At 50.2% G+C, this 22,382-nt stretch overlaps 1 protein-coding gene across 1 annotated transcript in view; it reads left to right on the plus strand.

Annotated features, from left to right (window-relative positions):
* Positions 1–22,382, plus strand: part of fat3b (FAT atypical cadherin 3b) — a gene marked incomplete at both ends in the record, with an annotated part of 74,790 nt that overhangs the window by 41,127 nt on the left and 11,281 nt on the right. The window contains 20 exons of the mRNA XM_084474234.1: positions 1,739–1,959; positions 2,906–3,358; positions 4,364–4,498; positions 4,605–5,052; positions 6,436–6,632; positions 10,224–10,377; positions 10,573–10,806; positions 11,915–12,093; positions 12,598–12,811; positions 13,321–13,535; positions 13,858–13,995; positions 14,402–14,545; positions 14,849–15,046; positions 16,442–16,719; positions 18,466–18,782; positions 18,843–19,091; positions 19,637–19,768; positions 20,113–20,270; positions 20,921–21,458; positions 22,199–22,352. Of these exons, the coding sequence (XP_084330360.1) occupies positions 1,739–1,959; positions 2,906–3,358; positions 4,364–4,498; positions 4,605–5,052; positions 6,436–6,632; positions 10,224–10,377; positions 10,573–10,806; positions 11,915–12,093; positions 12,598–12,811; positions 13,321–13,535; positions 13,858–13,995; positions 14,402–14,545; positions 14,849–15,046; positions 16,442–16,719; positions 18,466–18,782; positions 18,843–19,091; positions 19,637–19,768; positions 20,113–20,270; positions 20,921–21,458; positions 22,199–22,352 (4,756 nt within the window). The remainder of the gene's footprint in view (positions 1–1,738; positions 1,960–2,905; positions 3,359–4,363; positions 4,499–4,604; positions 5,053–6,435; positions 6,633–10,223; positions 10,378–10,572; positions 10,807–11,914; positions 12,094–12,597; positions 12,812–13,320; positions 13,536–13,857; positions 13,996–14,401; positions 14,546–14,848; positions 15,047–16,441; positions 16,720–18,465; positions 18,783–18,842; positions 19,092–19,636; positions 19,769–20,112; positions 20,271–20,920; positions 21,459–22,198; positions 22,353–22,382) is intronic.

Raw genomic sequence — 22,382 nt, forward strand, 5'->3', positions numbered from 1 at the left:
AGAACCCGACGCAGTCGTTTGAGATTCATAATATCATCCGGAGGCGCAAACAGCTTTTGACCATGATAATATATATTATATTATATAGATATCTAAATATAATACGTTATTATTTAGATATAGAGCTCCAGGACTCCCGCCGGAGCACCCGGAGTGTTCAGTGTTCCACTGTAAACACTAGCGCATGGTACCGTGGCCGCAAGCTGCTCAGGGCCACTCCCCCACCCTCCACCATGACCCGCCTCTAAAAACGGCACTTTTGTGGAGAGCTCATTGTGGGACTGGCTCGTAGTGGCTGTAACTCTGCACCAAGGCTGAATTTCTTGAACGTCTTCAAGTACTGTATTAGGGGCCCACTAACACCTATATTAAAGCAGCCATAAAGTAGCATGCCATGGGACCTTTAAAGGTGCTGTGGGTACGGTTCTAGAGCTGTAAAGAGAGAGGGCAGAACCAATGTCCTGATTGGTCAGAAATGAGCCGTCAACTCTAAACAGATATTATCAAAGAGTGCTTCACTCATTGACCGCTGAAGGATGGTTCTGGCATTACTAACAAATCACATTCAAATAATATCTCTGAAGTCTTGCCTACAGCGGTTTTAATATGCCGCTATATAAATAAAGCCTGGCTTACTGACTGCCTTACCGCCTGACTATGTCCTCTAAGACCTTACTTACTTCCTGATTCCCTATTCACTACAACTGTTCTCAACAGCCTTTGGCTATTTCCTGTTTCATGTTTTAGATTTTGTGCTTTATGTTTTATGCCCTTTTAACTATTTATCGATTTACATGTGTATATTTGTGTACACATTTGGTTTTGCACTTCTTTTTATGCTTTTATATCTAATGCAATATTACATTGCATATAATAATATATTTTGTTAAGCACATTGAGGTGCCGCTCCTGTGTATGAAACGGGCTCTACAAAATAAACTTGACTTGACTTGACTATATCCTCTCAGACCTTCCTGACTGACTATCTTCTAACGGCACATTTCCACCGAGCGGTGCCGTTAGGTCCGGTACAATTAGGTCCGGTAGGTGTAGTACCGTTAGGTGCGGTTCGGTGCGACTCAGTTACGGCTCGCGTTTCCACTGCCGACCGTACCTTAAGGTAGGGCGGGGTTTAAGCCGGACGGTGATAGCCGTGGCAGCTACGAGAGCATCGTGACATCATAGCAGCCCGACACAGTGTAGCCTGCTAATAAATCCAAGGAAAAAGAAGAACACGAAGAAGAAGAAGAGAAACAATGTAGGACGTCCAAGAAGGACGGCAAACTTTTGCGCAACATTTTCTTCAATAAACCAAGCTTTCGCTGTTGTCCAGAAATACCTCGCAGGTACTGTGTTTGTTTGTTATTACCCCGCTGTCGCACGGAAGTGATGATTCTGTTGACGACTGTGAAGTCCGGACCCCGGCCACTTTTGGCGGTGGAAACGCGTACCGCAACCGCACCTAATTACACTTAACCGCAACACACCGCTTGGTGGAGACGCGCCATGAGACCTTACTGCCTGACTGTCCTCTAAGACCTGTACTGATCCGTCTCGTCGTTGTGGCCCAGACCGTGTCTCCTCCAGCACCCTTCTGTCCAAACAGAGCCGTACGTTCTCCCCTACTGCCTGCCTCCGTCCTCTCAGAGTTTGTAACTCATTTGTCTCCCGGTCCCCCCCCCCCCCCCCCTCCCCCCCCCCTCCCCCCCCCTCCCCCCCCCTCCCCCCCCCCCTCCAGGCCGCGCGTCCTTCTGCACGGTGCGCGTGGTCCTGGGGGACGACAACGACAACGCTCCCCGCTTCCGGGCGGTGGAGTACCGCATGAGCATCAAGGCCAACGTGGGGAAGGGCTCGCTGGTCACCCAGATCCAGGCCACGGACGCCGACGCCGGGCCCAACGCCAGGGTGACCTACTCGCTGTACAGCGAGGCGCGCCACTCCCTGGTGGACGTGCTGGAGGTGAGCGTTGGTTTTATTAGACTCGGTTTGTGTGATTTGTACAATTTTGATCGCGATTTCGATTTTTTTGGGTCAGACGATCTCCAAGCTAATATAATCGAGTCAAAACTATTTTTATTATTATTTTATTTTAATTTGTTTTATTCATTGCATGTTTTTTTTTAAATAGAACAGCTGGATACATTTTTGTAGATTATTTTTTCAATTTGAACATTTTTGTGTATTTTTTAAGGGGAAATGCCAAAGTTCTCAGTTACAAAGTGTTTTTTTGGAGAGAAATGCTGAATAAATGCATCATGTTTTCAAACTCAAAAATAATCTTATGAATAATTGTGATTTCAATATTGACCAAAAAAATCGTGATTATGATTTTTTCCATAATTTTGCAGCCCTAGACTCGGTGTTCATCAATGTGGCCGTGTTTGTCGTGTTCAATTCGATTCAACTTTCGATTCAACTTATTTATCCACTCCCTGGTGGAGGACCTTCAAACTAGGTTTAGTTTGTTTCATTAGTCTCGGTGTCCATCTTGTCGTGTTTTTCGTATTCAATTCAATTAAATTCAAACCAAACTGAATTTATTCTGAAAGGACTGCCTATCAAAGCAAGATAAGAGACAAAACACCAAACCTGAAACCTCACACCAGAGGTATTCAAGGTCTGCTTCACTTGACACTTGACAAGTCAAAAGTAATGAAATAAAACACAAAACACAGCAAATCAACAGTGGAGACAGAAGAATGATGGAATAAGATAAGAATAATAAGTGCATAACAAATGAAACGACAGCTCCCTGTCAGTAAAAGCCAGCCACAAATTGAAGCCTGCGCTTACAAATCCCTAACATGCAGTCTAGCACCGTCCTACCAACAACAGAACATAGCAGTGCTTCAACGCTGTGGTGGTGTGCGGGTGTGGTGCTGTGGTGGTGGTGGTGCTGCTGCAGGTGGAGCCAGACAGCGGGTGGATGATGACCAAGAGCACCGTGGCCCACCTCCAGGGCGCCGTGCTGTCCTTCTTCGTCAAGGCCTCGGACGGCGGCGCGCCCCCCAAGCACTCCCTGGTGTCGGCCTTCATCCACGTGCTGCCCCCCGACGCCCTGGTGCCCTCCTTCAGCCAGCCGCAGTACTCCTTCACCCTGCCCGAGGACACGGCCGCGGGCACGGCGCTGGGCTCCGTGTACCTGGGGCCCGGCCTGGCGGGGAGCTTCGGCCTGGTGGCCGGGGAGACCCCCGACAGCAACCGGGAGGGGACGTTCGGTGTGGACGCGGAGACGGGGCTGATCCGGCTGCTGCTGCCGCTGGACTACGAGCGCGTCGGCGTCTACCGCTTCAAGGTGTCCGGCACGACGAGGCGGGACATGACGGAGTCGGTGGCCACGGTGGACCTGGAGGTCAAGGTAAGGGAGGGAGGGAGGGAGAGAGGGAGAGAGAGAGAATATTCGGAGAGAGAGAGAGAGAGGTAGAGAGAGAGAGAGAGAGAGAGGTAGAGAATATTCGGAGAGAGAGAGAGAGAGAATATTCGGAGAGAGAGAGAGAGAATATTCGGAGAGAGAGAGAGAGAGGTAGAGAGTTAGAGAATATTCGGAGAGAGAGGTAGAGAGAGAGAGGTAGAGAGAGAGAGAGAGAATATTCGGAGAAAGAGAGGTAGAGAGAGAGGTAGAGAATATTCAGAGAGAGAGAGAGAATATTCGGAGAGAGAGAGAGAGGTAGAGAGAGAGAGAGAGAGAGAATATTCGGAGAGAGAGAGAGAGGTAGAGAATATTCGGAGAGAGAGAGAGAGAGGTAGAGAGAGAGAGAGTATTCGGAGAGAGAGGTAGAGAGAGAGAGGTAGAGAGAGAGAGAGAGAATATTCGGAGAGAGAGAGGTAGAGAGAGAGGTAGAGAATATTCAGAGAGAGAGAGAGAATATTCGGAGAGAGAGAGAGAGGTAGAGAGAGAGAGAGAGAGAATATTCGGAGAGAGAGGTAGAGAGAGAGAGAGGTAGAGAATATTCGGAGAGAGAGAGAAAGAACTAATAATGTCTGTTAAAAGTTGAGAGTTATGTGTCTAAAATTACGCCTAACTTTCTCACTGCAGCCGTCCCAATTGTCCCAACAATCCCAATTGTTCTAAATGATCTCAGGACATTAAGTGAAAAGAAATACACCCCCTGCTTCAAACAATCATAGTATCGCTTTACGAGTGATGTCATGTCAGTACTTAACACGCCTCTGCAATGATTCAATTGGATTATCTCGACAGAGTTCTCCACGCACTAAATTGTCGGAGAGAGAATCATGCCCCCGTCTGGTTTGCCCGAGGCGAGAATAATTGTAATCACAAATAATTGTAATGATTTTCAAACTAAATGTGTGATTCAGTCTGACCTGCAGTCGATGGCTGGCTCACGTGAAATATACACAGGTCCTGGACGTCAACGACAACCCGCCCGTGTTTGAGACCAGCACTTACGTTGCCACGGTGTTGGAGGGGATGCCGGTAGGCACCAGACTGATCCAGGTGCGAGCGCTTGACCCAGACTGGGGCGCCAACGGACAGGTGGGTGACCTCCTTTGTTGAGAACTTGGACAAAAAACACACAAACACAAAAGACATTCCGTAACTTGTGTTTCTTTGTTACTTTGCTTGTTTCTTCAAATCCCAGGTGACCTACAGCCTGGGCCCTCCGCTCACGCGAAACCCGGAGTCTAAGAAAGACCCCCGGTCCCAGAGCCCCGGCCCCTCGTCCCCCAGCGCCGCCGCCGCCGCCACCCCCCCGACGACAGCGGCAGCGGCGGCCCCCCCCCTGCCCTTCGCCATCGACAGCAAGACGGGCTGGATCACCACGGCGGCCCCCATGGACCACGAGAGCTGCTCCTCCTACAGCTTCCGGGCGGTGGCCTCGGACCTGGGCGAGCTGCGGTCGCTGTCGGCCGCCACGGCCGTCACCGTGGTGGTGTCGGACGCCAACGACAACCCGCCGCGCTTCGAGCGCGAGCACTACCGCGGCGCCGTGCGCGAGAGCGACCCGCTGGGCGAGGTGGTGGCCGTCCTGAGCACCGCCGACCGGGACGGCAGCGAGGAGAGCCGCCTCGTCAGCTACTACATAACGGGTGAGAGGACGGCGGGGGAGAGGGGGGGAGAGGGGGGAGAGGACGGTGGGGGAGAGGGGGGGAGAGGGGGGAGAGGGGGGAGAGGGGGACGGGGGGGGGGGAGAGCGCTGGGCTGTATTTCACTAGAAGCTCAGCTACGCGCAGTGCGTTTGGATGATGACAGTCCGATTTACGGCCCGATGTACCGCATTCGGCAAGCGTCAATATGAGTTTGGCTCTTTTTGACTGATGTGTTATTTGACTAATGTCGCTTCAAAGGCGCGTCAGCTGAAATAAATGGACAAAAAAATGATTTGCCTGAAATTTTCGACCTTGCCTGTATTTCCATTCCGCTATAAACCTGTAGTTCCCCCAGCTCGGATCCAGCACTTATTTTATTTTATAGCAGAACTTCTGGAGGGAGACAGCGCAGAGTCTGGCCTCGTAACCATGACGTTATAACCAGTTTCCTGTTTTGTTCCGTGTGTATGAGGATAGGCGTATTCCTCCAGTGGCCAGTCTTATCTAGGGTTCATTTAAAACCTCTACACTTCATTTTTTACAGTTTGTGCTGGCCGAGTTTGTAATGGCCAATTACACGTTGACAGATCCTCCAGCAACATGATTGGTCAAAACAAATAGGAGGCTAAAGCAAGAGAAATGCCCCACCCGTCTAGAATTTGGACTTGTCCGTCGTATCGTGTAGGTATAAGTCTGATTTATGATTGTCTAGTGGTCCCCTAACCTCTTTGGTCCCCTTTCTTCAGGTCTGAGGATCCTGATGACCCCGACCTCCACCGTTTTCCCCACACATCCTTTAAACCATATGACCATAATGTGCGTTGCGCCACACTAAGTGCTTGTTGTGTAGCTTGTAGCTACGCAGCGTTAGGCATCGTCTTATCATAAAGTACGGGGTATTTATTAGACCTTCAACGTGATGAAAAACGTCTTAATATCAACGTGCACATCCCTCAGCCCGCAAGAATGGGCTAAACAATTTGGGGAAATAATCTCATTGGTCGAATTGATTATTTCGACCAATATTGCGATTGCGATTCAGTATGCAATTTTTCTTTTTAAAGTTCCTTATGTTTATTCTGTATTATTCACTAAACACAAGCAGTAAATCATTCTATAGTATGACCAACATGACATTGGAAGCAGTCAACATATAAGCTGCTCTTTCCTTCAGACCAGGCCTATGTGTTGAGATGAATTGATGCATAAATTGATACATCCTCATCATTATAATTGATAACATCTTTATTTAACTATTGAATTGTAAAAAAAAAAACACAGTTGTGAGATTCTCTGTGTTAGATTTTTCCTGTGGCAAATCAAACCCGTGTTCCCCACAGCCCTGACGGTGATAATGACGTCTGCCGTGGTGGTTGTCTGCAGGGGGTAACCCGCGGGGTGTGTTTGGCCTGGCCCTGGTGCAGGGGGAATGGAAGGTGTACGTGAGCGGCCTGCTGGACCGCGAGCAGCAGGACCGGTACCTGCTCAACATCACGGCCAGCGACGGCCTCTACGTGGCCCGCACTGCCGTGGAGGTGACCGTCATGGACGCCAACGACAACAGCCCCATCTGCAGCCAGGTGAGGCGGCGGCGGCGGCGGCGGCTCGGGTCCAAGCGGGCTAGGGTGGGACACGCCCGCTTGTGATGTCACTCATGGGTCAATTCGGGAAAGCGGTGGCCAGGGCCGCTGCTAAGCTTTTGGAGGCCCTAAGCGTAATTGGTCATACGTTGGTCAGGGAGGCCCCCCCCTTTGATTAGGTCAGTATTGTCCTAATCAAAGTATTTTCCCCGCACAAAACTGTAACTGTTGGATAGTGTGCAATACTAAATTGCGTGTGCATTCTCAGCAGCTGCTGGAGGCTTTGCAAAGGTGCACGACGACTTTTCCTGGCAGCAAAATCACGTAATCAAGTCATCACAAGACACCCTATGTGCCACTTAAGCGTTTTTGTCCCATTGTTGACCGTAGATATGTTTTAATGAGTTTCAGTTCAGAAAAACCGTGCTGAGAAAGGCTGCTCCGCCTCCGACGCGAAAAGACACTTTGAAGGCCGTACCATTTCAGGGAAGCGGGGGGGGGGGACTCTTTTTATATATTAGGTAAAAACATTCGCCCAAATTGAGTGATAGGGTACACAATTAAGAAGAAACAATGGTGGGCCTCTTCATAACTACTTTATATATTTTTTTAATGTAATAATTATTATATAATATATTTATTATTTAATTAATTATTATTAATTATTATTTTATTATATATTTATATATATTTATATATATATTACATTTTTTTTAGCAACCTTAATTTTGGGGGCCCGCCAATTCAATTCAATGGCTATTCAACATCACATCTGGCGGTGAAATAGGGGCTGTTTTAAATGAAGTATAATTTAAGTTAATCACTGTTGCGGTATTCAGATGAATTCAATAAGCAGACGATGTGCAGCACTAAGTTTTTATTTTCAATTTAAGTCACGTGGTGGAAAATTTAATCATTATGATTCTATTACGTTTTTTTTTTTTATTTTTTATAAGTATGTATTACCAAAGAGTGTGTGTACAGAATAAGCTTTTTCTTTCAATAACAGAAGTGATACTAAACGTGGGTAAAATAAGCGTGGCAAAGTAAAACGTATTAAGTTCATACATTCCCCCCCGTATGCAATTACCTGGAGCTCCAGGTTGTAAATCAAGGACTTTACACCCCTGCAAAGTGTGATTCACGTTGCAAAGAGAGTAGTGCTGTTTGAGAATACCCGATCCAGTAATGACTCCCTGGTTCCCTTTGATTGAAAATGAGGCTTCTCCCACTCAATTATACAGCTAGTTATGGAAACAGAATGCCAAGCGTGTTATTACCCATGGATGATTACCCAAGCATAATGTACACACCAGAGCACTTTAGGCTTTGTGGGTCGTTTTAATATACTGTTACATGTATGCTGACATCTCTATGACAACCATGTTGGTTTAGAATAATGAGATTTAATTGAGTTTGTGGTCTTGGACTTTAATACAACCATCGATGCAGAGCTGCTGTGGTAGAGCAGGACATTGATTACACACATTCATCAGTCCTACACTAATCCCCTCTTCAGCCGCCGCAGACTGATTCTATTTCTTTCTATAGAAAGTTCATGAAAAGTTGAAATGTTCTGTTAAAGAGCCAGTGAACCCCAAAACCGTTTTGGTTTTGTTTTAAACGTGGTAATATGTCTTATATGATCGTCAACTTAGTAATATATACCATTGTATCACTGCTACTAAAATAACACTGTGATATATTGCAGTTTACTTTATTTCCTGTGGGACTGTAGAACATACACTTGGCATCTCATTGCTGCATTTATGTTGGTCTGGAGAAATGTAGCCAATAAATCATAGATAATATCATAGATAAATCATAGATAAATAATAGATAATATCATAAATCAATGCCGCTCATGCAGCATTGATGATATTATCTATGATATATCTTTGATTTATTTATGCGGGTTGTTCGTATATTTGTTATTGTATTACTCGCCTAGACGAGCATTAGGAAGGATTGGACCTACTCCATCCTCGTTTCATGGGATGGGTGAAGTAGATTGCAGGGGAGAGACATCCTCCAGCTCAAGATGGTTCCTCTGCAGACACAGGAGTGCGTAGGCTCTGTGGCGCTCCCTGTCACACCCCTCATTATGGTCCCGCTGAGACCATACTGCTCAGCTACTAGACAGCTGGCCGACTAGCTTTAGGTAAAGGTAAAGTCGAAAAAATCGAAAATCGTCACAAAGTTGCCGTTGGCATAACAACTCAGTCTCAATGAAAGTCTCAATGCCCAAAACACGTTTTTTGTAACTTTATTCTAATGTAATTCGAATAGTTACTAGTTAATTCCAGCAGAACCAGCAGGTTCACTGGCTCTTTAAAGAAGTTAGAGGTCTCTGGCACCACTTGTTTCGGTTGACATTATTAGTTCTACTTTTAACACCAGGCAAAGTAGATATCAATACACGATGGTATTGGGGCGGACAATGTGTTTACATCCATTCCATCTGTTTTAATTTATTTTTTAATTAATTCTTCCTTATTACAAATGCATTGAAAGTTAATGTTTTGGCACAAATCTTTCGATGGTGAACGTCCTATTCATCAGACGTTTGCCATTCACACACGTTAATGAACTGAGGCAAAAAAAAAAACGAAAGAAGGCAAACAAAAACAAGCCCAGAGGCACGTAGCGAGGGGAAGGTCGTTGGGTTGAGTCCTCTCCTCCTCCTCCTCCTCCATCTCTCTTCATTTAGCGTCGCAGCGCACCGCCTCCATTCCTCCTAATTAGCGGAGAAAGTTTTATTCGGCTCCCTGACAGCCTCTGAATCACTTTCATCCCTGCCGGCCCGCGCCGCCTCTCTCCCCCGGCCTCTGCTTCCATAATCTCTCTGTTTTCACCTCCCCCCCTCTCGAGCAAATTGGTCTGTGTGGGCTGGTACAAAGCGTTGTTGTTTCACTGAACTCTGAAGCCCCTGCTTGGCGCTTGACCCTGTCATGGTAACGGGCTCGGGGTGGTCGTGTTTTTTTCGGGGGGGGGGGGGTGGCGGTGGGGGGGGGGGGTTGTTAAGCAGTCAATTAGAACGATTAGAACGTGTTGAGCTGTCACACGGCCCTGTGACTTATGCGTTCAGTCGAAGAAGAAGAAGAGGAAGAAGGCAGACACAGGGCTGGTGATGTACGCTAGGAGGTACTTGGCGCAGACCCAAGGGTGAGGGCAGGGCATTAAGATTCTGGGTTGCCAATTCTAGGGGCGAGCCTAATGCAAGCTGATCACAGTTGTTTAATGTGTCTCTTGAAGTGCTGAAACCGATTTCTGTCAGACAGTCTTCATTGCGTGTGTGTGTGTGCGTGTGTGTGGGTGTGTGGGAGTGCGTGTGTTTGTGTGTGTGTGTGTGTGTGTGTGTGTGTCTGTGTGTTTGTGTGTATGTGTGTGCTTGGTGTGTGTGTGGGTGTGCGTGTGTGTGTGTGTGTGTGTGTGTGTGTGTGAGTCTGTCTGTCTGTGTGTGCGTGTCTGTGTGGGTTGGTGTGCGTGTGTGTGTCTGTGTGGGTTGGCGTATGTGTGTGTGTGTGCGACTGTGTGTGCGTGTGTGTGTGCGTGTGTGTGTGCGTGTGTGTGTGTGTGTGTGTGTCCCAGGCCGTGTATAGTGCTGCCTTTCCCGAGGACATCCCCACTAACAAGGGCATCCTGACAGTGGGAGCAACAGATGCTGACTCAGGCGCCAGTGCTGAGATCCAGTACTCGCTGTTTGGCATCGGCGTCGAAGACTTCTACATGGACGCCAACACCGGTGCTCCTGCCGCTTCCTCCCCCATTATTTCGCCCCATTCGCAACGAGTTTGATCATTTATTTGTACTTTGTAAAAGTCTGGGTCAATCCTCAGTCAGTTTATGTCTCTATAATCACAATCAGCCCTGTTTTAATCACATCTCACCCGGTGTGCGTCTGCTTCCCGCTGTCCGTCGTCGTCGTCGGCGTTCCCAGGGGAGCTGCGCTCGGCCGCCCTCATGGACCGCGAGCGGACGGCGGGCTACCAGCTCATCGCCCAGGCCACCGACGGCGGCGGGCTCTTCTGCCGCTCGGCCGTCTCCCTGCGCCTGCTGGACGTCAACGACAACGCACCCTCCTTCTCCTCCGGCTCGCTGGTGGCCAGCGTGGCCGAGAGCGCCGCGCCCAAGGCCCTGCTGACCCGGCTGCAGGCCAGCGACCCCGACCAAGGTGAGCCCTAACGCCGCGCCCGCGCCGCCTCCATCCGGCCACGGCTTTTTTGACGTAGCCGTGTGTTTTTTCGATGTGGGTTCGATTACGAACGGCGATTTCATTGCAAAGTGTATTTGCGTATGTTCGCATAACGCGATCTGTTTCGCCGACGGATCCGTCGCTGCCTGAAAAGTTGAACGTTTCTCAACTTTTTGACGGCGCCGACAGAACGGACGGACCCACAATGCATTTCGAGAGCGGCCCCACGCAAAGTCAATGAGATCGGAGACGTGGTAGTGTGAACGCAGCGTAAGGGAACCTTTGGGATTTTGGTTTTATTGTTTCCTAGGACTCAGGAGCGAAGGGGTTCCACATATCGTGTTGGCGAGGCGTTGGCGTGGCGCGGGAGGGACTTTAATGTAGTGTGAACGCAGGGTTTAAAGGGCCCTCCAGACGAGTCTCGATACGTTTGTACATCGGTCGATGTTAATAGTGTCATGTGCAAACGATGGCTCTTTATGTCCGTTCCAGACGCTGGAGGACTCAATTTGCTTCTGTTGCCTGGTGACCGCATGGGTCAAGGCTTTGTCTATAAGACGCCAAAGTGCCACTTGCCTTTGTGTGTGCGATCGCTTTGCCCTCTGGAGTGGCCGCCCCCGCCCCGCTTTTATTCTGACACACAAGTGTTTTCCTTTCTGGGCGCCGAGTGTGCTCCGCTGCTGCAAAATTAACCAACGTTTAGTATTTACGAGGTGTTTTTATTTGATGCGAGAAAGTACTCACTGTGACTAAAGAGACGCACGGCGTGAAAGTTTGAGCTCCTCGCTCTGAGACAGACAGCAGACTGCAGACGTATAGCGGAGCAAAAGCCAGAACATTTTCCCACGAGCCACTACACACCACTACACACCGCTAAACTCGCCTGTCTGCCCCCGTGTACGAAGACATAAAATAATATTTATCTGCAGACACAATTCTAGAGACGCAGATAGCGGTCTCTCTGGCAGTACGGGCGTAAACACATGGCTGATAGAGATAGCACGGAAGAGGAATCACTTTGCATGCTATTATTTATCCTATTATTATTTATATGTTATTCATCCAGTGTTTCTCATTGCTCCCCCAGGCCTGAACCGTACGGTGGTCTACTCCCTGGTGGACTCGGCCGACGGAGTGTTTTCCATTGAGCCCGTGTCCGGGGTGCTGGTGTTGGAGAGGCCGCTGGACAGAGAGACGCGGGACTCCTACCAGCTCCGGGTTCAGGCCACCGACCAGGCTGGACAGCCGGGGGCGCTGGCCTCACAGGTGGGTTGGCACTAGATGAGATGACGTACGGTCACGGGTGAGGCGAAGTAAGGTACGATGCGATTTTTGAATGTCGTGAGCCTCGTAGCATCATTGCCTGTGTCAAATTCTGATAGCTAACCTCACTACTCTCCTAGTGCTGCTGATTCACTGTGCCTCATTGGCTATATCCTCATCCAATCAGAGTGCTTTTTACATTCCAGAATCACTATCTGTCTATCTGAACTATCTGAACCTAGAGGCATTTTTGACGCTAAATACAAGATGAACCTTAAAATATGACCTCACAGCAATTATGCTGTGAGGCTGACGATTTATTATTCGCCCTCTAGGTAGCAGGAAATTAGGCTTTGAGAAGGATTTGTCGAATTGCAGAGGATCCCATTGGCTGCTCATGACTCCATCCTCAACACATAGCCCTCTTCACATCCGTCATGAGTCTCATGACTCCATCCTCAACACATAGCCCTCTTCACATCCGTCACGAGTCCACGTCTCTCCCAGGTGGAGCTGACGGTGTTGGTGCTGGACGTCAACGACAACGCCCCCGTCTTCCAGAGGAGGGACTACACCGTCACGGTGCCGGAGGACGTCGCCGTGGGGACGGAGGTGCTGCGGGTGTTCGCCACCAGCGTGGACATCGGCCCCAACGCCGAGATCATCTACAGCATCCGCTCGGGGAACGAGCGGCGGATGTTTTCCATCAACAGCCGCCTGGGTCAGTGGTCACAGGAGGGCTCACCGTTCAGGATGAGGCCTTTGGTTTAACCTTAAGCTAGTGCAATGCTTTGTGCTCCTCACGCCGTGTCACAAGACCTTAAAGGTACAGTAGCCACAAACACACACACTCTGTCACCTGGAGGTACCTTGTGACAAGGTACCTTGTCACCTGGAGGGCTGCAGGAATCAAGGTTAATTGCTCCGACTCAGCGTCAGCGTCGAGAAAGCTCATGTCGAGTATTTTCAGCAAGCGGGGCTCTTTGACGGGGGGGGGGGGGTCGAGGTTTGGGGAGAAAGGGGGAGAGGGAAGGATGATCAGCAGAGTGTTGTTCTTTGCGATTTTTTGAACTAGCTTGAAATGGCAAAGCCTGCAAAAAACAAGTTTCATCATCAATTTTACCACACACCCTTGTGCACGCTGAAATTGCAAAGCCCCGTACGCGCGTGCGACTTTAACAATCTGTGTGCAAATGTGTGTGTGCTGCCCTCGCGTGTGTGCACCCGTAGGCACTATTTCTGTGGCCGACGACCTGGACTTTGAGGTGTGCAAGGACTACTACCTGACCATCGAGGCCTGGGACAGCGGGACCACGCCCCTCAGCGCCGCTACCATGGTGACCGTGGAGCTGATGGACGTCAATGACAACGCCCCCGCCTTCAGTGAGGAGATTTACAACGTGCTGGTCAGCGAGGACGCCTCCATTGGCCAGACCATTACCAGGGTAACATGGGGCTCCTTTTCCTCCGTTCATTATCTTATCTGATCTGATCTGATTGTCTCTTGTTTTTTCGTTTTGAATCGAGAATCGATTTGAATCGTTGACCCCATAACGTTTGAAATTGAAGCAAATCGTGATATTCTGAAAGATGAACATCCCTACTCTAATAACTGAAGGTTTCTAACTAATTAAACTTGAAGAAAAGCTTTTAAATCTGACCCACAGCACCTCTCTATGTATAGATTTTTTTTTTTTTTATTTGCCTCTGAGTTGAAGTGAAACTCCCCTCACACTCACTCAGACGTTCCCTGCATGTGTGACGCAGTTGCTGGCAGAGGACCTGGACAGCCAGGTCAACGGCCACATTACGTACTCCATACTGAAGGGTGACCGTGGCAACCAGTTCTGGATAGACCCCGTCACCGGCCTGCTCAAAGTCAATAAGCGTCTGGACCGAGAGCTGGTAAGGATGTGTCTCCGAGTACAATAACGGCAAAAAAGTAATCGATAGTAATTTTACGGTTCGTGAGCACGAGCAGAGTGGTATACTCCGACCTCTCAAGGTGAAAGCTAATGTCTCACATTATGCACGAGGAAGGGCATCACTTATCCGTGTGCACTCGCAGGCATAAAGGTATGTGTCTTTGTATCAGTGCAATGATACACACTCTCTCTCTCTCTCTCTCTCTCTCTCTCTCTCTCTCTCTCTCTCTCTCTCTCTCTCTCTGTCTCTCTCGCTCTCTCTCTCTCTCTCTCATTGTCTCTCTGTCTCTCTCATTGTCTCTCTGTCTCTCTCGCTCTCTTGCATATTGTCTTTCTCTCTCTCTCTCTCTCTCTCTCTCTCTCTCTCTCTCCCTCTCTCTCTGCAGGTATCTAGGTACTCTCTCTCGGTGCAGGCGTTTGACAGTGGCTCCCCAGCCATGTCCTCCACTGCCACCGTTAACATTGACGTATCTGACGTGAACGACAACCCCCCCGTCTTCTCCCCCCCTAACTCCACCGCCGTGATCCAGGTAGTGCTGCATGCATGTGTGTGTGTGTGCGGATGTGTGTGTATTTGCATGCTTTCATGTATGAGTGTGTGTGTGTGTGTGTGTGTTTGTGTGTGTGTGTGTGTACATGTGCGCCAGTGTGCCTCTGCGTCCATGAGCATCTCTGTGTGCACATGCAGGCATGAGAGGGTGTGTGTGTGTGTGTGTGTGTGTGTGTGTGTGTGTGTGTGTGTGTGTGTGTGTGTGTGTGTGTGTGTGGTACATGGGACCTGGCTGTCGGTGTGTCACACTGTGTCCTCCTCCTCCTCCTCCTCCTCCTCCCAGCTGAACCAGCCGGCCGGGGCCAGTCTCCTGCAGCTGACGGTCAAGGACCCGGACTCCCCCAGGAACGGCCCCCCCTTCGAGTTCCGCATCGCCGCCGGCAACGAGGGGAACTACTTCTCCCTGGACCGCTCCGGGACGCTGAGGGCCACCCGGGTGCTGGGGCCCCAAGCCCGCCGGGAGTTCACCCTGGAGATCCAGGTGAGGCGCCGGGACAGGGCTTAAAGGTCCCACGGCCTGCTACTTTATGGCTGCTTTAATATAGGTGTTAGTGGGCCCCTAATACAGTACTTGAAGACGTTCAAGAAATTCAGCCTTGGTGCAGAGTTACAGCCACTACGAGCTCCCACAATGAGCTCTCCACAAACGTGCCGTTTTTAGAGGCGGGTCAAGGTGGAGGGTGGGGGTGTGGCCCTGAGCAGCTTGTGGCCACGGTACCATGCGCTAGTGTTTACAGTGGAACACTGAACACTCCGAATGCTCCGGCGGGAGTCCTGGAGCTCTATATCTAAATAATATCATATTATATATAGATATCTATATAATGCAATATATTATTATCACGGTCAAAAGCTGTTTGCGCCTCCGGATGATATTATGAATCTCTAACGACTGCGTCGGGTTCTCGGACGCCTCTGGTTCTTCCAATTGTTGTGGCAATTCCCTTTAACAGAGATTGCGTCTAGGCCAGATGAGATTCCCACTGCAAAAAAGCACACAATACATTGGAAAGCAATTATCCTAGGTTTTAATGCATGCATACATTAGACTCCTCTCTAGCAGAGTGAGTCCAGAATACAGTTTGACAGGGTTTTTTATACCGTTTCAGACCCTCCCCATATTGTAATTGTCAATAATCATTTCAAGTGATGTTTACCCAAGACACAGAGGTGCCTGTGTTTTTATCAAGGAGAACAGCGCCTAAGGGGATGTCTTCTCCTTTGTGACCCGTTTACCCAAGCACAAAGCTCAATGAATAGTCGACTCTGGAGAAAGGCAGGTTGGCAAGACAATACGCGAAAGGAAAGAACAAGGCCTAAGTTATAAAAACTAAGTTTAAGTTATGTCGATTTTTCCATCGCACACTTCCACGTCGATATTAAGTACAGACTGAACCGCGAAATGGAGGAGAAAGGGATTGTTCATGCCATGGGACCTTTAAAGGGGGCATATTATAACCACCGGGTTATAACGGCTAAGCACACTCACACCTGGTGGTATACTATGTCCCCTTTAAGGGGATTCTGCTGGATTCTTTCTTGTCAACATCTCTTTATGTAGCGCACGAAAGGCACTAAAAGCGTCTTAAAAAAGTGTATGGGAGAAAGATTTGCGACACTGTCTCTGGTTACGCAGCTCCTCTCGTGACAGAAATGGAAAGTATAGAGAATGCTAGAAAAAAAAACACGGCGTTGCAGCATTTCCAGATTTTCTGTGTATTTTAATGGACAGCAAACCCAAATACTGTCACTATAATTCACAGAGAAACAGTCGATCCAGTTGAACACGTTCAGCACGGCTGAAGTTCTTCAGACATGAAACCCCGGTGTTGTTGTTGTTGTTGTTGTTGTTGTTGTCTGGTCGTGTTTGTTCAAGGCCAGTGATTCCGGCCGGCCCCGCCTGGCCTCCTCCTCCTGGGTCTACCTGAGGGTCGTCGGCAACAGCCAGTACAAGCCGTCCGTCTCGCCGCTGGAGGTCTTCGTCGTCATGGCGACCGACACCTTCCCCGGCGGCCCCGTCGGCCGCATCTACGCGACGGACCGCGACGTCAACGACGTCCTGTCGTACGCCCACAGGCCCGCGCTCGGGAGCGTGTTCCGCATCGACCGGCAGGACGGCAGCATCATGGCCGAGCCGGGCCTGGAACCCGGCAGGTACCCCGGGATACCAGCGCTTCCTGTCCCGCATGCACACAAGGAGAACGCTTCCTGTCTCACATGCACACAAGGACAACACTCTAAGCACTTCCTGTCCCACATACACACAGGGAGAACACTCTAAGCACTTCCTGTCCCACTTATACCCAATGAGAACACTTCCTGTCTCACATACACACAAGGAGAACACTTCCTGTCTCACATACACACAAGGAGAACACTTCCTGTCTCACATGTAAGACTGGACTTCACTGGACTTCACTGAGCCACTTCCTGGCTCGGTGAAGTAATTTAAATGCACCACATTCCCAAAGGAAGGCCGTATGGCCACGGGGATCGAGGTTACTGGACTCAGATCTTATCTTAGGTTTGTTCAGTGAGCCTTACCTTTTTTTTCAGGGTTTGGAGAGAGCAGAGGTAGGAGTGAGAACGAGAGCTATTTATACTCATAAAATATTAAAGGTTCCATATTATACCCCCAGGTGTGGAGTGTGATTAGCCGTCACAAGCCGTTTTGAAAATCTGCTCCTAGTGACGTCACAAGTGGGCGTGTCCACCTAGATGTGTGCTGGATAGATCAGTCTACCAGCCTACCCAGTGGACCGTAGCAAACGTTGCTCATCAATCCGTCACACATCTAGGTGGACACGCCCACCTGTGATGTCAGAAGAGGCAGATTTGCAAAGCGGTTTGTAGCGGCTAATCACACTCTACACCTGGTGGCACAAGGTTTCTTGCACCCCCAAAGATAAGGTTGGGGGTGCAAAAAAACCCTCAATATGGAAACGAAGTGAACCGGCAAGCGGTTAGAAGAGCGACAAAGCGCTGCGCTGCCATAGCCCCCGCCACCTCCCTCCCCCTCAATCTCCCCCACCAATCATTCTAAAGCATCGCTGGCAACATTCCTGACATACCAATGGTTGGCAGAGTGCCAAATGATTGACTGGTCGAATAAGTCAGGGAGCAGGTCGGGCTTACAACCGCGCGTCAAGGACATGCAAGAGGAGGCGATGTACGTAATGCCCACAACATGAACCTTGCCTTTCTAGTTGCCGTTTCAAAAGTTAACATATGCCCGAGATGCGATGAAGACAGTCAAAGAGCTGATCATTACAATCAGAGAGTCACAGAAAAGACTGGCATGGTTTGACTCTTTCTGTAAGCCTGCAGGTGGGAACAGTTTGCGCCCGCTTTGCCCCACCTGCTGGACGATGCGAGTGAGCAGTGTGAAGTCAGTTCTTGCTTACTATGAGAGCCTGGCGAGTTATTTCCATGATTTCTACATTTCTAAATGAGTGACTGAAATGTAATGAAGCTAGGCCTGCTCCCATTTATTCTGGCATGTTTATATAAAATAAGTGCACGCCCCGCCACTCGTAACACACTTTCGGAAATTGATGGAACGGTTAAATCATACATCATCACAACCAAAATGTGGAAAAAAAATCGAATAAATGACAGATAAATAATACGTAAATAATTCATGAACTACTGTTCTGAACCTCAAATTCCGAAAGCAGGACTTTGGAGAAGTGATACAGCCTACTTTTTGGTGGAACACATTTGAACGATATATATTTATGACCCCCCAATGTTGACCTGAAGTTGGCGCCGCTGCCTCTAGTGCTACAATACCCCTTGGAGCCAGCTAGAAATCCCAAATCTCCCCCTTTGAATCTTCTAAGTCGAGACGTTTTTTTTTTTTGTGGCTTGTCTGCCGCCGCCCCTCGCCCCCCTGCCCAGGTACCAGCTGAACGCCACCGTGAGCGACGGCCGCTTCGCCGTCATCGCCGACGTGTCGGTGCGGGTGGAGCAGCTGACGGAGGTGGTGCTGCGCAGCGCGGTGGCGGTGCGTTTCGGCTCCCTCTCGCCGGAGGACCTGCTGGGCCGCTACCTGGGCCAGGTGCGGCTGATGCTGCGCTCCCTGGGAGCCTGGGCCTTCCCGCCGGGCCACGTGGACTTCATCCACGTGCTGGGCGTGCAGCCGGTGGACGACACCGGCGACGTGGACCTCTTCCTGGCCATGGAGAGGCCCTCGGAGCCGGCAGGGACCGGGGGCGGTGGAGGAGGAGGAGGAGGAGGTGGAGGAGGAGGAGGAGGTGGAGGCACAGGCGGAGGAGGGGACGGCTTCTTCTCCCCGCAGGAGCTGTCGGAGAAGCTAGCGGCGGCGCGGGCGCGGGGCCAGTTCCGGGGGGTGCTGGCCGGGGCGGAGGTGCTGGACCAGACCTGCTCCGGGGAGCTGGACTGCGGGGACATGGCGTGCGAGCAGACGCTGGTGATGGCGCCGCGCTCCACCGTCGCCTACAGCACCGAGCGGGTCAGCCTGGTGGCGCCCACGTTCAGACGCATGGAGGCCTGCACATGCCCCGGTAACGCCGCCGCTGCACAGGGTCTGCGTTTTGTGCCTCTGTTTGGGATTCTGCAGAGCTCCTGAAGGTCTTCAGTGTTTCAATCAGTCCAGCTTTTCTTAAAGAAGAAGTGTGTGTGTGTGTGTGTGTGTGTGTGTGTGTGTGTGTGTGTGTGCGTGTGTGTGTGTGTGTGTGTGTGTGAGTGCGTGTGTTTGTCTGTGTGTGTGTGTGTGTGTGTGTGTGTGTGTGTGTGTGTGTGTGTGTGTGTGTGTGTGTGTGTGTGTGTGTGTGTTTGTGTGTGTGTGTGTGTGTGTGTGTGTGCGTGTGTTTGTCTGTGAGTGAGTGAGTGAGTGAGTGTATGTGTGTGTATGTGTGTTTGTGTGTGTGTGTGTGAGTGTGAGTGTGAGTGTGTGTGTGTCATTCGATTAAAGCGACACATCTTTTGTGTTACTATTATGTCGCTAAACTGTTGTAATTCCTAGTTATGTCGTTAAGTAATCACAGCGCATTAGAGTTGGTGCTTATTCCGGCCAATACGTCCCTCTCCCCCCCCCCTCGCCCAACAGGGGGATTCTGCTCCACTCCTCTGGAGCTCTGTGAAGGTCAGTCCTGTCCATCAGACATGCAGTGTGTGCGCTCCGGTGTGACAGCGCCCTCTGTCTGCCAGTGTCAGCCAGACAGGCTGGACGAATGCGCTGGTGAGTTTCAGCCCACGTTCTCAATATATTCAAATGTATATATGCACTACTCTGTTCACTATTCTGTTCTAAGTGTTCTGAGGCCATTTCGACGGTGAGACTGCACTTTAAATAATAAATTGATTGATTGATTGAAAGTAGAAATTCATGTAGATGTTGAGATGAAACCAAAAAGATGTATGTCGGATACCAAATATACAAACGATACAGAATATTGGGAGTTGTGTCGCTGAATAAATTGGCCACTGTTGTATAAGTGTGTTGTCGTTCCAAGTGGTTGTGTTAGTTGAAATCCCTCTTATTGTTGATGTTTCCCTGGTGTGTTGCGTGAATATGGAACGCAGGCCCGACCTCCCTGAGCTTCTCTGGGAACAGCTACATCAAGTACCGCGTGACGGAGACGGCCCAGGGGGGGGAGATGAGACTGGGCCTGAGGATCAGAACCCTGCAGACCAGAGGGGTCATCATGTTCTCCCGTACCAACCCCTGCACCATGCTGAAGGTACACACAGGCACACACACACACGCACACAAATATTTAGAAATTATGCTGGGGTTGGGGTCGGGCTCGGTCACATCTGCGCGATAACGGAGTTGGAGTTGGCATGGGCGTTGCTTTTGTGTTAACGTTAATTTTACTTCGCTGGAGGACACTCGTGTTAATTTTAATTTCACAGGCTAGCTGCCCTACAGAACCTCAGAACCTCTTGTGTCATTTTGTGGAATTTATCGTTATCATGGGCCTTTTTTTGTGGGCCTATGTGAATTTCAATTGGTTCTGTGCAATAAGCACGCGTTAACTGTTACCGCGCGCTTGTTGCGCTCATCTGTTGACATTTCCAAACGCCTTGCAGTTGTTTAATAAAGGCGTGCTCTCATACACACAAGCGTAAACGTGTCATTAGTATGAGGAGAAATAGACTTTAACTGTGTCAGGTCCGGGTCGGGCTCGGACATATATATCTTGATGCCTGTCGGGCTCAGTGACTTCTCTGTCGGACACGGGCCGAGCTCGGACAGAAAGATGCGGCCCGTTCCGCGCTCTAACACACACACACACACACACACACACACACACACACACACACTCACACTCATTAATATGGATTGACACGGTGATTGGATGGCCTTGTTTCCACTGCTCCACTACAGATCGAGGGCGGTCGGCTGTGGTTCCAACTCGAGTGTGACAACACGCTCGGCATCATGGGAATCTCCGGCCGTCCAATCAATGACGGCCTGTGGCACGCCGTGGCCCTGGAGCTCACCCACAACTACAGCCTGCTGTCATTGGACGACAGCTACGTGGAGCGCCGCCGAGCCGCCCGGGCCCCCATCCGCCTCTGGCCCCTGGCCCCAGACTCCTCCTTCTTCTTCGGGGCCCAGGTGAGGCCGCCCCCGGGGCCAGGGGAGCGCGCCGGCGCGGGGTCCGGGGCCGGTGGCCAGAGCGAGGCCCCGGGAGGAGACCCCAGAGACACCAGGGGCCCCCCCAGGGCCCAGGACGGCTTCCAGGGATGCCTGGGCTCCCTGCGGCTGAACGGCAACGAGCTGCCGCTGCAGAACAAGAGGAGCCGCTACGCCGAGGTGGCGGGCCTGAGCGAGGTCAAGCTGGGCTGCGTGCTGTACCCGGACCCCTGCGTCAGCCAGCCCTGCCTCAACGGGGCCCTCTGCAGCAGCCTGCACTCTGGAGGTCAGTGGGGACGCGGAGCGGGGGAAGGCCCAGGAGGCCTCAGGCGCCTGGGGGCCCCTTCTCGGTTCAAAGCCAGAGCTGGGCGGGGGAAGGGGACGCAGGGTCTGAAGTCAGTTTCTCCACAGTTAGTTACGAGCGTATGCCCCCGGCGGTTGATAACCAAACGTCGTTGCTACTTACTGAGGATGACAGGGATAAGGTTGACGATAAGGTTCAAGCAGACGTGTTTGTTTTTGATGAACTCCATCTGACACCCTCTTGCAAACTTCAGAACTGTTAGTTATCGGTACAATTTATGCAACGTCTTTGGTTTGAAATGTGTGCTTAAACGTGTTCTGTACGGCTACAGGGATTTGGATTGAATTACTCTGCGGCAGCGCAGATAACTCTTGCTAAGTTTATTTAGAACCATTCAAACACAAGGCCACAAAAGCTAGAAATCACATGTGAAACTTTTAAAAGGACATTAGTTAAAAGATTATCAGAAAAAGGATGAATGTTAAATTCAAGCATAAGATGGCTAGATAATAAATGTATCACAGAAAAACATTTGTAATTTTAGAGATGCAAACGATATAAAAAATAAAAGTGTGGAGGCCTTTGTCACATGTCCTTGGGGCTTGCTCCGCCTCTGTGAGGGTTATGTGTGTTATGTGTGGGTTATTATGTGGGTTGAGGCGTTCCCTCAGGAGTCGTTCATTTCCTACAAAGTGATTGTCGTCACCTCGTCGCCCTCTCAGGCTTCGGGTGCAGTTGCAGCGCTGGGTTCACCGGAGGGCGCTGTGAGGCTGAGCTGACTTCCTGTCTGCCCAACCCGTGTCTGAACGGAGGCGACTGCAAGCCGGCGGGGGGATCCTTTCTCTGCAGTTGTCCCCGAGGTCTCGTGGGACTTGTGTAAGCGAGACCCGACATCACACAGACACA

This window comes from Micromesistius poutassou (assembly GCF_964030765.1).
Source record: "Micromesistius poutassou genome assembly, chromosome: 10".
Classification (NCBI taxonomy): Eukaryota; Metazoa; Chordata; class Actinopteri; order Gadiformes; family Gadidae; genus Micromesistius; species Micromesistius poutassou.